The sequence below is a fragment of the Canis aureus genome, chromosome 10 (assembly GCF_053574225.1).
Source record: "Canis aureus isolate CA01 chromosome 10, VMU_Caureus_v.1.0, whole genome shotgun sequence".
Classification (NCBI taxonomy): domain Eukaryota; kingdom Metazoa; phylum Chordata; class Mammalia; order Carnivora; family Canidae; genus Canis; species Canis aureus.
Genome location: NC_135620.1, coordinates 3,303,746 through 3,320,156, shown reverse-complemented (window position 1 = coordinate 3,320,156; position 16,411 = coordinate 3,303,746). Strand labels below are relative to the sequence as shown.

The 16,411-nt window shown below is 46.3% G+C and overlaps 1 protein-coding gene and 1 long non-coding RNA gene across 5 annotated transcripts in view; one reads left to right on the top strand and one right to left on the bottom strand.

Moving 5' to 3' along the window:
• Positions 1 to 5,490: 5,490 nt before the first annotated feature.
• The window catches only part of RUFY1 (RUN and FYVE domain containing 1), a 65,137-nt gene continuing 54,216 nt past the window's right edge, over positions 5,491 to 16,411 (top strand). The window contains exons 1-2 of one of the 4 annotated variants that reach the window (XM_077911156.1): positions 5,491 to 5,800; positions 15,486 to 15,659. In XM_077911156.1, the coding sequence (XP_077767282.1) occupies positions 5,515 to 5,800; positions 15,486 to 15,659 (460 nt within the window). In that variant the 5' untranslated portion in view covers positions 5,491 to 5,514. Of the gene's footprint in view, positions 5,801 to 5,865; positions 6,197 to 15,177; positions 15,317 to 15,485; positions 15,660 to 16,411 lie in introns of those variants that run through there. The other 3 variants (XM_077911154.1, XM_077911158.1, XM_077911157.1) reach the window with 3 other exon arrangements.
• Positions 13,381 to 15,035, bottom strand: LOC144321866 (uncharacterized). Its single transcript, XR_013387363.1, has 2 exons — positions 14,844 to 15,035; positions 13,381 to 13,656 (listed from the first exon to the last, which is right to left on the bottom strand). It is a non-coding gene; the product is annotated as an uncharacterized LOC144321866 (long non-coding RNA).

The window sequence follows — 16,411 nt, the reverse complement described above, 5'->3', positions numbered from 1 at the left end:
AACCGCTAAGCCACCCAGGCTGCCCCACAAAACTAATTTAATTAAGATACCACACACAAAGGCAAATATATATATGCAAATATAAAAATTATTTATACAAAAAAGTATTTATAGATTAACCATTTGTACAAGGCCACTATGGAGAAACCTTTAACACTCTTACACTATTTTAAAGGACATAAAAAGGGGCGCCTGGGTGCCTCACTCTGTTAAGCATCTGCCTTCAGCTCAGGTCATGATCTCAGGGTCCTGGGATCCTGCTGCAGTCAGGATTCCTGCTCTGCAGGGAATCTGCTTCTCTCCCCCTCTGCCCCATCCCTTTTCCCCTCTGCCCCTCCCCCTCTGCTCATTCTCTCTTGTTCTCAAATAAGTAAATAAATAAGTTTAAAAAAATTTTTTTTTAGATTTTATTTTCTTATTCATGAAAGAGAGGCAGAGACATAGGCAGAAGGAGAAGCAGGCTCCATGCAGGGAGCCCGATGCGGGACTCGATCCTGGGACCCCAGGATCACGCCCTAGGCCGAAGGCAGGTGCCAAAAAGCCAAGCCACCCAGGGATCCCAAATAAAATCTTTTTTAAAAGAACATAAAAGATCATCCGAAAAAAAAATAAAAAAATAAAATAAATAAAAATAAAAAGATCATCCGAAGAAGGAGCTTAGCAGCACTTTAAAGGTCTCCCTCAGGGATCCCTGGGTGGCGCAGCGGTTTGGCGGTGCCTGCTTTTGGCCCAGGGCGCGATCCTGGAGACCCGGGATCGAATCCCACGTCGGGCTCCCGGTGCATGGAGCATGCTTCTCCCTCTGCCTGTGTCTCTGCCTCTCTCACTCTCTCTCTCTCTCTCTGTGTGACTATCATAAATAAATAGAAATTTTTAAAAATTTTTTTAAAAATTTTAAAAAATAATAAATAAATAAATAAATAAATAAATAAATAAATAAATAAATAAATGTCTCCCTCAAATTAACCTATAAATTTAATGCAATTCCACTATAACTCCAACTGGATTTATTACAGAACTTGATAAACTGACCCTGAAATTCTGATCCTAGCAATGGCAGACTGGTTGATTTAAGCCAAGCTTCCCACAAGGAAAAATTTAAATGCAACTTAAGATATCTCTTAGATCTTCTTAAAAAGTATTTAGAGATTCTGGCCCTAAGGAAGATAGAGTGAACACAGTCCACTCCATCTCTGCCACTGAATGTAGCCAAAAATTCCAGACACAATCCATGCCACAGTTCTCTGAGGACTCTGAAAAATAAATGGTGGTGGACAGATTGGAGAAGAAACTGGCAGTCAGTCGCTTGGGGTCTTTTTCTCCCATATCTCATGGTCCAGGTTCAAAGGCAGCACAGATTCTAGAATTATATCCAGGATACCAACAAAAATGGCTCCAAGAGGAGAAAAAAAATGTTCTAAGAGAAGCCCTCCCTTTATTGTCTGTGGAGCAAGCAGAGAACCCCTAAGAGGTAGAGAGAATAGGGACTCCCCTTGGTTGGTGGGTTGGTTGGTTTTTCTCTCTGGGCCCCGATCCCAAGTAAGCTTGGTCTTGAAGCTTCAGCCCTGTGCTTTCTTATTCATCTCTCTCCTTGGAGTCCCATAAAGTTGTATATGCAGTCCTGGGCTCACTCCCAACATGCACATGTGTGGCTCTGACCCCAAACAGGACACCAAAGGCTTTGAGGACTTAATGACGTGTTAGCCAAGTGACCAGGACTCATGCCTCTTTAATATACAAAGAACCAGGCCATTGTGATCCATTTCCAAAAGAAATTACAACACATCAACTTCATGATGACCAAGCTGTTGGAATTATCAGAGCTCGTAAACGGTCTGGTTCCTCCCGTGGCACACGGTAGGACTGCATACCCCCATGCCCTTGAAGTGAAGCCTGGCCATGTGTCCACTCTGGCCAACCGAATGTGAGCAGAAGAACCTGGGTTACTTCTATGAGGAAGCCTTTAGGAGCAGAGATCACTATTCCTCTGCTCCTTCCCGCTGCTGGGATAACAAAGAAGTTCCACAGGATGGGGCCTCTGCCAGCCCCGTGTCCAAGAGGAAAGGATGGGGAGAAACTCTGGCAATGAAGGTAGCTGTGTGGCGTGATCATGAAATAAGCTTTTGTTGTTTAGTCACTAACACATGGGTGTGGTTCTGAGCCCCAGGAATATAGCAGTGACCCAGAGGGACAAGTTTCCCTCTGAGCTCCATTCTAGGAAGGGGAGATAACCCTACTTAAATAAAATTCGGCAGGAAACCATCATTCCCGTTGAATTTTTTAAGGTAATTTTTTAAGGTAATTTATTCCTTACCCGTCAGGAACTGATAAGTAGTACCACTAGAGGAAATAAAACTGGGTCAACTGCCCAAGAGGGCCTGGAGGCTGGGAGGTGTGTGTGTTTTAGAGCAGTTAGGGACTGTGTCTCTGGAAAGTTGAATTGAGCTTGAGTATGAAAGATGTTGATAAAGAGTCAATCAGGCTAAGATTAGGAGAAAATCATTCCAAGGAAAGAGGGAAAAACATATGCAAAGAATAAATGTGGTGTGCTTAAGAAACAGAAAGAAATCATGTGGGACTTAATAAATATACAGATAGGGGTGTCTGGGAGGCTCAGTCGGTGAAACATCTGCCTTCGGTTCAGGTCATGATCCCAGAGTCCCAGATCAAGCCCCGCATTGGGCTCCCTGCTCAACGGTGAGTCTGTTTCTCCCTCTCCCCACCCCCTGCTAGTGCTCTCTCACTATTTCTTTCAAATAAATAAAGTCTTAAAAAAAAAAAAAAAGAAGAAGAAATCTACAGATAATGATAATGAAATGGAATCAGAAAGGTTGGCAGGGGTCAGATCACACAGGGCCTTGTAGACTGCAATGGCTACATGAGGATGGACAGAAATTGTCAAATCCACTTTGGACCACTAGATGGAGCCAAACATTGATATTTGTTACTCAGTTCTGGTTTTCCTTTGGCAGAAATTTAAAAGCATTCGTAATATTCTTTACTGGGAAGTAGACAGACTTCAACTCCCCTTAAAGCAGAGCAAAGCTTCTCAACTAGTGAGGCTCTTGGGCTATTAGCTGTGCAGAGATACTGATGTCCTTGGCCCAGGGGTGACCTGGTAAAGTCTGAAGAAGCCAGATTCCCCAAGTGTTACCTCTGTCCATTCATAATGCTGTGTTATACAGCAAATATTATCATGTCCTAGGTGGGTCTTGATGTTAAAAAAAAAAAAAAAGGAGGTACAACATTATAGAATGTTGTTGCTTCACATTGCATCGTTCAGAAGAGCCATTTGCTTCAATGGGCCATTCCTGGCCACAGAGTACCAGCTATGGCCAGATACTGAAGATTATAAAATGCCAACAAAAGTGTAAACATCTACATGTGAGATACAGGGGCTTTCAGCTGATGGGCCAACTCATCATACCAATGAAGCCACGAGGTTCCATGTCTTTGGATACCACTTTGGAACAGGCAAGTCACTGAACCCACTCTGCCGTGCCGCCTAATTCAATCCAAAGTCCACATCAAGGAGAAAATGAGCCGCCTGCAACCACAGCATGCAAACACGAAGCCTCTTGCAATGGGAAGCAGTGAGAGAAAGCTATAAGCAGGGGGCTGAAAGGATCAGGCCTAAGTCTGGGGAACAGAGGAACAATCTCGCCTAGAACAGAGTAAAGCCCCAAGATGTAAGATGTCCTGGAGAGTGTCTGCAAAGCGAGGTGAGAGTCCACGCAGGCAGGGGCACTGGGAAAAGAAGGGCAGGGCCAGATGTGAGTGACAGATGGAGTCTGAGAAATGTAGTGAGAATCCTTCAGACAATTAGAAAGAAAAATGAGGCAGAGGGTAGACTCACACTCAGAAGGAGGCAGCAGGCAGCTGAAATTCAAGGCATAGAAAAACAGGTCTGGAGAAGATTGAAGAAAGGACCAGGAGGATGTGGAGAAAACATGGGGAGGGGGGATTGAGCTACATATTTGGAGATAGGGCCTTTCTAATTAGTATGGGACATTTCAAGCATATGAAAAATCATAGAAAATAACAAACCTGTACAGTTTTTAAAATTTTACTATTTGTACCTAAAATAATCATATACATCCTCTTCACCAAGTGGGCTCCAAACCACAGGTTCCTCTTACCAAATTTTCTCCAAAGTTGGCCTCATATATAGTAAAATTACAAAGAATTTTAAACTACTGTGTGTTGCTAGGCTTGAAATAGTTACATGCAAATTCAGTTACCTTCGCTATGGGGCCCATCATAACCTTTCGATAATACATTTTTTAAAAAGATTTTATTTATTTATTTATTCATGAGAGACACAGAAAGAGAGAGTCAGAGACACAGGCAGAGGGAGAAGCAGGGTCCCGGCAAGGAGCCTGTTGTGGGACTCGATCCCAGGACCCGGGGATCATGACCTTAGCAGGAGGCAGACACTCAACCACTGAGTCACCCAGGCATTCCCGATAATACTTTTTTTTTTTAAAGATTTTATTTATTTATTCATGAGAGACACAGAAAGAGCAGAGACACAGGCAGAGGGAGAAGCAGGCTCCATGCAGGGAGCCCGACGTGGGACTCGATCCCGGGTCTCCAGGATCACGCCCCGCGCCAAAGGCAGGCGCTAAAGTGCTGAGCCACCCAGGGATCCCCCAAGATAATACATGCCTTATAATGCCCACTGACTATTCTAAAATGCAATTCATAGATAATAAGCTTGCCAACACTCAAAATTCCAAAAAAATTAACATAAAGTCCTATGATATAAAGGAGAAATCAATTATAAAGTGTATTTCAATATATAAATAAGGCACAATCACTGCTAAAAGAAATAAGGCAACCAGGCACTTGTACCTAAAATCCCTGATGGTGACAGTACGGGTATTGCCTTTTTTTTGTTTGTTTGTTTGTTTTTAGATTTCATTCATTCAAGAGAGACACAGAGGGAGACAGAGACACAGGCAGAGGGAGAAGCAGGCGCCTCACAGGGAGCCCGATGCGGGACCGATCCTAGGACCCTGGGATCACGCCCTGAGCCAGACAGACGCTCAACCGCTCGGCCGCCCAGGCGTCCCTATGTAGGATTTTTTAATTAAAAAAAAAAACCTTGATTTTCTACCTCGCCTAGAGCTTGTTCTGAAGAGTGCTGCAGAAAAGTGTCGAAATAGAAAAAGTAAGTCATGAAACGAAAATCAGAAAGAGGAAACAGAGCCAGGAAGACACCAAAGCCCTCGGGCTGTGTTCCGAGCCAGCGGAGGGGGCAGGACCCAAGTCCTCTCAACTGCCAGGAATATGGGTGCTGCTTTTTAGGTTATGATTTGTACTTTCCTGAACTTTTTTAAGGTTAAAGGAAGGAGAGAAGGAGGGTGATGAAGAGGAAGGAGAACTTCGCGAAGATGGAAAAAAAAAAAATCCCTGCCCGCCCGGACGGAGACCGCCGCCCCCCCGCGCGCCCGCCCGCGCGCCCGCCCGCGCCCAGTCCTCCGCCCGCCGGGGCCACGTGACGCGGCCAAGATGGCCGAAGGGGAAGACGGCTCCCTGGCGGGGCGGGAACCGAGGCCGGAACCCGGAGAAGAGTTCGAGATCGTGGACCGCAGCCAGCTGCCTAGCCCCGGCGAACTGCGGAGCGCGGCGAAGCCTCAGGCGGGGTCGGAGGGCTGGTCGGCGCCCATCCTGACCCTGGCGCGGAAGGCCACGGGCAACCTGTCGGCGAGCTGCGGCGTCGCGCTGCGTGCGGCCGCAGCGCTGGGCGGCGCGGACGGCGGCGGGGACGGCGGCGCCGCCAGCGGAGCGCGCGCAGGTAGGCCGGGGCGGGGCGGCGGGGGTCGAGGGTCGAGGGGCGGGGGGCCGCGCGCGCCCGCTGAGCGGGTGGGGAGCCGGGCTGGCGAGGGCGTCGAGGCTGCGAAGCCTGTCAGACGAGTTCTGCAGAACCAACCTGCTACACGTGTGCTTCACGCTGTGCGAGCCGAGCCAAGAGAGGTCAAGAGAGGTTTGGGTGCCCGGAGATCCGGCGGCCCCGCTACCGCACCAGGCAACATCCTGACCCTCGGTGCTGGATAAGAAAATGCACGAGTTAAAGCTTACGTTGTCTGTATTCATTTTTTAAAAACTGAGGAACTGAGTCTCCAGTTCCGCTCTGGGCGGTGAACCTCGAGATGCGCGCTCCGACGTGGAAGTCAGGAGGCGGTGGTTCCAGGTGAGCCGTGCAGCCAGCTAGCAGTCTGATGCCCAGACTGTGCAATGGGGACTTTTGGGTTCCCTGGGGAGCTCTTCTCCTTTTCAGCCCTTGTTATCGGGGATAGACTTTCAGCATGTTAGAAGAATGGAAATAATGGAAATACTAAATGATGATTTTGAGTGTGAACTGGAAAGCCTTTTAAAAGCCAGATATGAAGAGCTGTGCTCACCCACAGAATAGCCACACGTAAGCAATGCTTAAATGTTAAATTAAGGGACGCCTGGGTGGCTCAGGGTTGGGCATCTGCCTTCGGATCAGGGCGTGATCCCGGGGTCCTGGGATCGAGTCCCACATAGGGCTGCCCCCACAGGGAGCCTGCTCCTCCCTCTGCCTGTGTCTCTGCCTCACTCTGTGTCTCATGAATAAATAAAATCTTTTTTAAAACATTAAATGGAAATTAAAATTTCAGTTCCGTCTTCATAGAAAGTGCTGTGGGGCAGAGTTGAAGAAAGTCGGGTGTTATATGTTGGCAAATCGAATTTAAAATTGAAATAAATAAAAATAAAAGTAAAAAAGAAACCACTGAGGAGGGCACTTGATGGGATGAGCGCTGGGTTTTATACTATATATTGGCAAATTGAATTTAAATAAAATTTAAAATAAATAGAGGGAAGTCGGTAGTGCTAAGAATCATAATGTGCCATCGAGGTTTCTTGATTCCCTCCTCCCCACGGGTAAATTTGCTGTTTAGAAGTCATCACTGAACCAGCATAGTGAATCCTGAGAATTTCAGTGGTTGGGAAAGTAATGAGTAGAGGAAAGTTTACAAACGGACTTGTTTTGAGATTCTGGCAGTGGCAAAGAGGTGCAGAAGGTAATGAAGGCGGCTGTTCACACAGGAATCTAGTTCCCACTGCCTTTGCACACACCTGTGGGTGTTGATTGTGAACCAGCCATTGCCTCCAGTGGTTTTCAGTGATTTCCAAAAGTCAAGGCATGAGGCGTTCTGGAGGCTTCTGAGATCATGGAGCAAAAGCAAATAATAAATGTTAGTCATCCACTGATATATGACATGTGCCAGTACCTAGAATAGCACCTGGCACAGAATAATAATAAATATCAGTTGAACACGTGTATTTGGAAAATACTTGATTTCAATTTATAGTGGCGCTAAAAGTAGCAGCCAACATTTGTATCATTTGTTTCATGCTTACTAGGTGCCAGGTATTAGTCTTAGATCTGTACCTACGTTATATTCCTTTAACCCTCAAAATAACCTCAGGTGATAGCAGGACTGACTTCTGGGTGCGCATCAATGCATGGTTTCGCCAATGTGGTCACCCAGGTACTGGGTGAGGTGCCCTACACTTTAAATTCTTATTATCTTCAAATGTGTGTTTTGTAAGTGAAACCTACTAGGACAGAGGAGCCCTGAGGGGCCTTGGAGCCAGCTGGTGTATGGTCCCACCTTCCACAGACCGGGAGGGGTACCTGCTGCAGCTGCCCTGGGGCTTCTGCCTGCCCACCCTAGCCCCTGCTCCATGGCCACTGCTAGCCCAGGGAGGGTTGGGGTTGTGCCCTCTGAATCTCAGGGCTTGGCTGGGTGGCCCCTTGCCAACCCAACCAGATACAGACTTCATCTCTGCAGGAAGTGGCAATCCCCTAGGGCCTTTAAAAGGGGAGAGGGAACTTCCATACCTCCACCCACGGAGCCAGCCTATGTGCCAGCCCATGTGCTTAGCCCCATTTTATAAAGAGGGAAACCAATTTTTTTAAAGATTTTTTTTTTAATTTACTCATAGACACAGAGAGAGAGGCAGAGACACAGACAGAGGGAAAAGCAGGCTCCATGCAGGGAGCCCGATGTGGGACTCGATCCCGGGCCTCCGCTGCACCACCGGGGCTGCCCAGAAACCAAATTAAAGAGAAGTAATTTGACCAAGTTACTTCAAAGTAGCAGAGCCAGGGCTTGAGCCAGGCTGTTTCTCGAGCCTGTGCTTAATCATGACATTCAGAGCCTCAATGCCTATATAAGCAGAATGCCATATACCATAGGGATTATTTTAAATGTAAGGATAACATTAAAGGAATAACTACCCTCGGATTTGGCACAAATGGTGAATGAACATGGCTTACCCAGGGTGGCAGTGTGGGGAACTGCTGGGCTGTGTGGCCAGTGCAGAGGTAACTAGAATTTGAAGCCATCAAGTAGTATAGGAATAGGGATGGGGGGCAGCAGGCTCTGAAGGAGGCTTCAGAAAAGCAGGTCAGGAGAAAACAGTGGCCACCACTTCAGCCACGGCCAGGCCAGGGCCAGCTCATTCATCTCTTTTCCACTGATCCACATACACAAGCAGTGAGGACAGAGATTTTTCAGAAGAGCAGTGAAGGAGCAGAGATTAAATGTGAGCAGCGCTCTTGCCAGATAAAAATCCATTGGTGATGGAGGTTAAAGGAAACTGATGTGGATTAGTGTAGAACGCTTTGAATAGTTATTTTTTTTTTAAAAAAGATTTTATTTATTTATTCATAGAGACACAGAGAGAGAGAGGCAGAGACACAGGCAGAGGGAGAAGCAGGCTCCATGCAGAGAGCCCAACGTGGGACTCGATCCAGGGTCCCCAGGATCACACCCTGGGCTGCAGGCGGCGCTAAACCGCTGCACCACCGGGGCTGCCCTGAATAGTTGTTTTAAAACGTTATCCCCCATGGGCCTGTTAGCGCAGCGTGCCACTGTGATCCTGTACTCCGTGGTTGACAAAAAGAAATCACACCATACAAAATATCAGTGTAGAGTATGTCCTCCTGCACAGAAACTGTCCCCAATCCTATCAGAGCTTTCAGAGAGTGGTTGCAAAGCCTGCTTGTTCCTAAGAGTTAACATGACCAGCACAATGCTTGCGCATGGGTGCTCTTTTCTTCTATAATTACTTAGATATGTATTTGCGTCAGACAGGTGGTATGTATGATTATGCCTTTCTCTGTTCTCGTCCGTGGGAAATTTTATTTTCCATGTGTCTAAGTGTAACAGGTGTGTCTAAGTGACCCTCCCCAGCCAGTGGAGAAGCCCAGTAACATTTTCCATGTCATGCTGCTGAAATCCAGCTAGCCCTTGAGATAATGAGTGGAAATTCCTGACAGTTGGGAAAGCATTAAGGTTTTCTTCCTTGTCAGTAGAGAGGAACACTGTACTGTATTGTAAGATTCTCCAAGACACCCTAGGGCTACCCAAAACTAAAACTCAAATTTATAAAGAATCTATAATGTAAAGCCCAACAACAACAACAACAATAAAAAAAAAACCTGTACCGCCCACCAGACATCGTGCCTACTCTCTCTCTATACCAAAGGTGACAAGCTGGCAGCCCTATGAGTTCTCTGTGTCTGGTAGTTGCATTTTATATGCTGCACAGTATAAAAGCATTTAAACAAAACAAAACAAAATGTTAGCCAATGAGCAGACTACCTAAAAACCCAGATGTCCAGCTTCTGAAAACTCTGCATCCGACACTGTTGACCAGCATTTCTCCTGCTGGAGGGTGGTGCTCAGCTGGGTTGCTCCCTGGGTATCTATGGGGCCCCGGTCCCCTCCACCTCATCCTCCCTCAGCAGCACTCGATTCTGTTCCCAGCCTGGCTCCTGCACAACAGTCAAGATCCAGATCCCTGAGCAGACTATTTATTTGGCAATTCAGGAAGTATAGAACTTGGTATCATTCTGTGTGTTGTGCTGACTATTATTAATGAAGCCTTAAGAGGTGACTAGCTTGACCAAAGTCACAAAACCAGTAAAACTGAGAGATGGAATGGCTTAAAGATACACTTCACATTTTCCATAGCTCTCTAAATGGAGCACTGATGGGAACAGGTGAGTCATAAAGCAGAGGGATGAATAGGATGGCTGCAGAACACAGCCACGTACCCAGGAATGGTGATAGTGATGTGGGGAACAAAGGCAAAAAATAAATAAATTAATTAATTAATTAAATTAAATTTCCTTACAGCCTACAGCCTGCTGACAAGTCCTTGAAACAAGCAGAGTGACATTCCTCTAGGGACTCAGCTGCCTTGTGTTAGTTAACACTTTGCCAAGGGCAAAAGGTAATCTTAGCCCAAACCCCGGAGTCTTGTAAGTCTATTTTAACAAATAAAAATTACTTCGGAAACTTGAGCCAGGCTTCCTTTGTCTCTACTCTCCCAAGACCCATGTTGGCAGTCATCCCCCAAGCATATGGTCCACCGAAATATATCTGAAGGGTCTTACGACTTACGGTTTATTAGAAGGTAATAAATGACCTTTCCCCAACAATAGCTAGCCCCCTCAAGGTCCTGGAGACCTTGCTTCCAAAATTCCTTAGAAACTTAGGCTATCCCTAACCCCGTTCCAACTTGAGAGCATATAATGGGCCACTCCTCATGACCCCAGTGCAGCTCTTTCTGCCCACAAATCCTGTCCCTGTGCTTTTTTAAAACCACCTTTTTCCACCAAAGACGTCTCAGGAATTCTTTCTTGGCCATCGGTCCCGCACCCCAACATCTTTCCTCATCAATAGGAGCCACTGCCACCCAGTTCTGATCACCTGAAACACTAGCCTTCATGTTTTTTGCTCATATGAGCCCCTAAAAAAAATCTTCAGCTTTTAAGGTTGACATGTAAAATTCTTCATCATGATTTTAAAGTTCATATTTTCTGGCTAATTGAAAATATTAGCTTTTTATTTTTTTTATTTATTTTTTTAAATATTAACTTTTTAAAATAAAAGTGCTACATCATTCTTTAAGTGGTATGTAAATATCTAAATGATTTGATAAGTACTACCATCCATCTTAAAAATAAATGACAAGTTATTTGAAAACTTTACATTTTATTTACAGATTTTTATTTTTAAGTAATCTCTACTGAGTGCAGCATGGGGCTGAAACTCACAACCCCAAGATCAAGCAAGAATCATGCACGCTCTACCAATTGAGCCAGCCAGGTGCCCCTGAAAACTGTATATTTTCCCTTTTATTCCTTGAACTTGAATTCCACTTCCATATGTTTTTAAAAATTTTATTATTTATTTTATTTGAGAGGGAGAGAGCAAGAGAGAGAGAGAGAGCATAAGCAGGGGGAGGAGCAGAAGAAGAAGCAGACTCCTCTCTGAGCAGAGAGCCTAATGTGTGACTCAATCCCAGGACCCCGGGATCAAGAGCTGAGTTGAAGGCAGATGCTTATGCCACTGAGCCACCCAGGCACCCATCATTTCTTATTATTTTAATGGTTATTCATGCCATAAGAAAAATATTTTATACACTGAGAACTTTAGTCACAAGAAAAGTTGAATTTTAATTTATTTACATTTTTTTCCTGAGATATATGATAGGATGACCAATAGAAATTTTCTCTTAAAAATCTTTTAAAAGAGATGCCTTATCAAAAGAAAATTATCAAAAGAAAATTATACTTGTAATTCTTTCACTTGGTTACCTTATTTAATCCAGAGCACTCCAAATGGTTGGAGACTCCTGAGTGTTGCTTATTTCATTACGCCTTTGCCGATATGATATTTTTTGACAAAAAGACTTAGTTTGTGTGTACTTCAAATCCATTTTCTTCAAAAACATGGAGCTACAGTTTGGGCCTACAGTTTTCCATCTAATTTATGGAACATGTTCATCAAGTTAATGGTACATCCTAGGAGTATTGAGACTGGCTGAGAATAATTACGTGTATGCATGGGGAAAATTTTTTTAAACTTCTAAATTCAGGCTAGCCGCAGAAAACTAGAGACCAGGGGATCCCTGGGTGGCTCAGCAGTTTAGCACCTGCCTTCGGCCCGGGGCGTGGTCGTGGAGTCCCAGGATCAAGTCCCACATCGGGCTCCCTGCATGGAGCCTGCTTCTCCCTCTGCCTGTGTCTCTGCTTCTGTGTGTGTGTGTGTGTGTGTGTGTGTGTGTGTGTGTGTCTCATGAATAAATAAAATCTTTAAAACAACAACTAGAGACCATCCACTCCAAGACCAGGTTTTCTTAAATGAGTACAATAAAGCAGTGAGAGATTGGATGCTCTTCATGTTTTGTTTGGGTCACTTGAAGGAGGCTTCACTTCCACTTGGTGTTGTGACTCTCTGGACCCCAGATCCATGTGATATAGTTTTGAGTAGTGTTGTTGGTGAGGTCCATGGTCAAGAAAGAATTTTTAAAGATTTTATTTATTTATTTATTTATTTATTTATTTATTTATTTATTTATTTATTTATTTATGAGAAACAGAGAGAAGCAGGCTCCCTGCAGGGAGCCGGATGCAGGACTCTATCCCAGGACCCCCAGATCATACCCTGAGCCAAAGGCAGACCCTCAACCACTGAGCCACCCAGGTGCCCTGAGAAAGAATTCTTGAGACGTCTTTGGTGCAAAAAGGGGATTTTTTTCTTTTTTTAATGGGACAGGACCCATGGGCAGAAAGGGCTGCTGCACTGGGGTTTATGAAGAATGGTTGATTATATTCTTGGGAATTGGGGGAGGTAAGGAAAAAGGTGTCCAAAGGGACTTCATATGCTAAAGACGACTCCGGATACCAGAGGCCTTGCTATTGTCAAACTAAGGTTGCTTTTCCCTCTAGGAAAGCTTTAGTGTTAGACGGTTGGGAGCTTCCTGGAGGCGTGTCAAACTCTTTCAAGTATTGGTTAATGGGTTGCAGGTTATAGGGAAATTTAATTTTATTTGCATTCCCTTTTGCCTTGGTTTCCTACATCTTTGTGGAGGGGAGGGTGGTGTTAGGGCTCCAGGAAATTGAGACTATGTGTCTCTGGAAGTTAGGCTATTGGTAGCAGGATGCTTTTTCCTTTTAAATCACTAAGGCATTGGCAAACCGATGGAGACTCATGTCCTGCAGGACTGTGATCTTTATCAGTTAACCATAACCGTTTTTTCACTTCCCTTAAATTTAGGGCCGCCAGGAGTGCCTGGGGAATATCACAGATATCCCACCTGGGGTGGGAGGGATGCGGTGTGTCAGTTAGTGCTCCGTCCTCAGCTTGCCTTCTGCTCCCTCTTCAGATGCATCAGAAGGAAGATGTGGGATAGGGAGTGAATCTATAACCAGGCTGCCAGGACTGGAGTGCAAGAGCATCCTGGCTCTGGGGGTCCCAAACAAGACGAGGTTCAGCCCCTGGCTGCTGGTAAAATCCAATAATAGAGAAACGAGTGGTGGTGAAACGGGAAAAGAATTTATTGCAGTGTGACAATACCGGGAAGACGGTGGGGTAGCGTCTCAAAGGTGGTCTACAAAGTGCTGAAAATACTGTAGATTTATATAAGAAAAATGTGGGACAAAGGACAGTGGGTGTGGGCGAGTGGTCAGGTCGGGTTGATCCTTGTCTTGGGCTCAGTCACATGGGGTCTGGCTGGCTTGGAGTAGTCCTTATTGCTTGAGGGGGTAGTTTGGGTTCCCATCAGGGGGTGCCTTGCCCACAGTCTTTTGCTGCAGGTGAGAGGCTGGAAAGAATTTAATCAATTAGAAAGTATAGACTGAGGTCAAAGTGGAAGTGAAGGAAGCCCTCTTTCACATGGGGCTAACCTGTAGAGCTGTGAACTTGAGGGGCAGAAAGGATCTCCTTCAAACATCTGGGCTTGCCTGGCGCTCGGCACATCCCTGTTCTGATGAGCATAGCTCTGGTTTACAGATCTGGCGTGGTGTCTTCTTCAGTAATCTTTACAAACTGCTTCTATGTTTATTGGCCTACTCAGGGTTTCACCCTCCTCTTAATGAGGCTTTACAATTTTTTTCTTTGCCAATTAACCAGTCCATTAACACTTGGAATTTATAAATGGAATACATAGGATTCTTTCAAAATTTAAAATAATTACACCACCCCCACCCATTTAATCAACCCATTTTTCTCTGTTGAAACGTTTAGACCGATTTTTCTTTCCCAGCAGCTGTCTTTCGTGGGTGTTTTGAGAGACTTTAGAATTTTTAGTCCCAGGCTGTTGGAAGTCTCAATAATATTTACTTACTTAATACCTTTATTATAAGTTCACGATCATATGGCTCTCTTTGATGTAGCTATCTATGTGTGCACTCTTTTATCTATATGGACTTTTTTGTTGTTTGTTGTTGTTCTTAAGATTTTATTTATTCATGAAAGACACAGAGGCAGAGAGACATAGGCAGAGGGAGAACTTTTCTTGCAGGGAGCCCGATGGAGGACTGGATCCCAGGACCTCTGGATCGCGACCTGAGCAGAAGGCATATGCTCAACCACTGAGCCACCCAGGTGCCCCTATCTTTAGGTTTATATTAATGGTAATGAAGGCAAACAGCTATCAGCAAAGGATTCCTATCAATGTTACTTTATACAGAGTATATAGTTCAAAGGACAATTGAGCAAGAAAGTTAAAAGGTTTCCCGTGCTGTTTTCAGAGTCCTGGCAGACAGTAAACATGGAAAGCTATTTAACCTCAGTAGACAGGTGCCCGCTGGCAGGACGCGACTCCAGCCCTACCCCCGCGTCAGGATGGGGTGCGGAGGACTTGGGGTCCTTCTCCCGCCAGGACTCGTGCACAGCGTGGAGGGTCTGATACCGATAGCTCACAAACTTTTTTTACTCTCAAAGCAAAGCAACAGTAATGGGAGTTGAAGTGGAAACGTAGCTGAGTTCTTTTCTAGCGGTTTGACATACCAAAAAAAAGCGTAAAACTGTTTTCCACTGTGGCTCAGGCGCAGAGGCTTCCTTGGAAGCACTTGAGTTGACACCGTCGGAGTCAACAGGCTCCGGGGACCCGCAGCGGACGCGCCCAGCTGGAGGCCACGCCCACGAGGCTCCCGGGCGGAGAAGCTCCCGGGCGGAGAATGCAAGATGGCGCCCGGGAGCTTCGTGGGCGTGGCCTCCAGCTGGGCGCGTCCAATCGGGATGTCCAGCGGCGGAACGCTTGCTCCCCAGCTCGCCCTCTAGCTTGGGGCGGGCTTTCTGGAGTTTGGCGCCTTCCATTGGTCGAAAATGAAATGCTGGGTGAAGTGCCAATCGCGGTGGGTCTTAGTAGGGCTGTCGCCTTAGCAACGCGCGGAGCCGCCTGGGAGAGGGCCCCAGAGACTGGCCGGAGAGCGGCCCACCTGGAGGTGCCCAGGTGCAGCCGTGACCTCCAGGAATCAGAGGCGGGTTGGCGGCGAAGCCCAGTTATCCGTCCAGCCTCACGTCCGCGCTGCGGACAGATCGCCTGCCCCCCCTACCCTCCCTTCCCCCCACGGCCGGTCCTGACCGACCTCCTCACCGCGGACCACCCTCAGTCCATTAACGAGGCTGTCCTGATTTCTGCCCCAACAGCTTCCAGGTGCCAGATGATGGAGGAGCGTACCAACTTGATGCACATGATGAAACTCAGCGTCAAAGTCCTGCTCCAGTCTGCCCTGAGCCTGGGCCGCAGTTTGGATGCAGACCATGCCCCCTTGCAGCAGTTCTTTGTAGTGATGGAGCACTGCCTCAAACACGGGCTGAAAGGTGAGCCTGAGAGGGCGTTCGGAGTCGGGTAGTTGGGGCCAGCTGTTTGCTCGGCACGTATTCATCAGTGCTGGGCATTGTTCTGGATGCTGGGATGACAGCAGGGTGCAAAACAGGCGGGGTGCCCGCTCGCCAGATCCGACGATGAGAGCCGCACCGTCCGAGGGGAAATGCCAGGCAAGCGGCATGTACAATATTTAGCGTTCTGGTAGCCACGTTAAACGATAAATAAATAAAAAGAAACAGCTGACATTAATTTAAGAGCACATTTTATTGCCCCAGTATATCCAAAATATTATGATTTTGACACTGAAGCCGTATTTAAAAGCCTTATTGATGAGATATTTTAAATTCTACTTCATTCTACTAAGACTTAAAAACCCACCATGTGTTGTTTCATAGCTCATGGCAATTGCACTGGCTACATTTCAGGTGCTCAGGAGCACATGTGGTCACTGACTCTCGCAGACAGCACAGTTCTAAGGGACCAGACAGACAATAAACCCAGAAACACACTTAATTACAAAATGCTACACATCCAAGGAAGCAGCAAGGGTTTTGGCTATAGTGAGAGGGGAGGTCTTGCTGGGGCGGGCAGGGTGGGGTCGGTGAACTATGAGCTGAGACCTAAAGGAGAAAGAGCTGTGCAGAGATTTGGGGCAAGAGCATACCTTGCAGGGGTGGGGAGAAACAGGTGGGCAGAAGTTCTGGGTGAGACCAAGCTTGGTTTGAGGAAGATGCCAGTGGGTTCT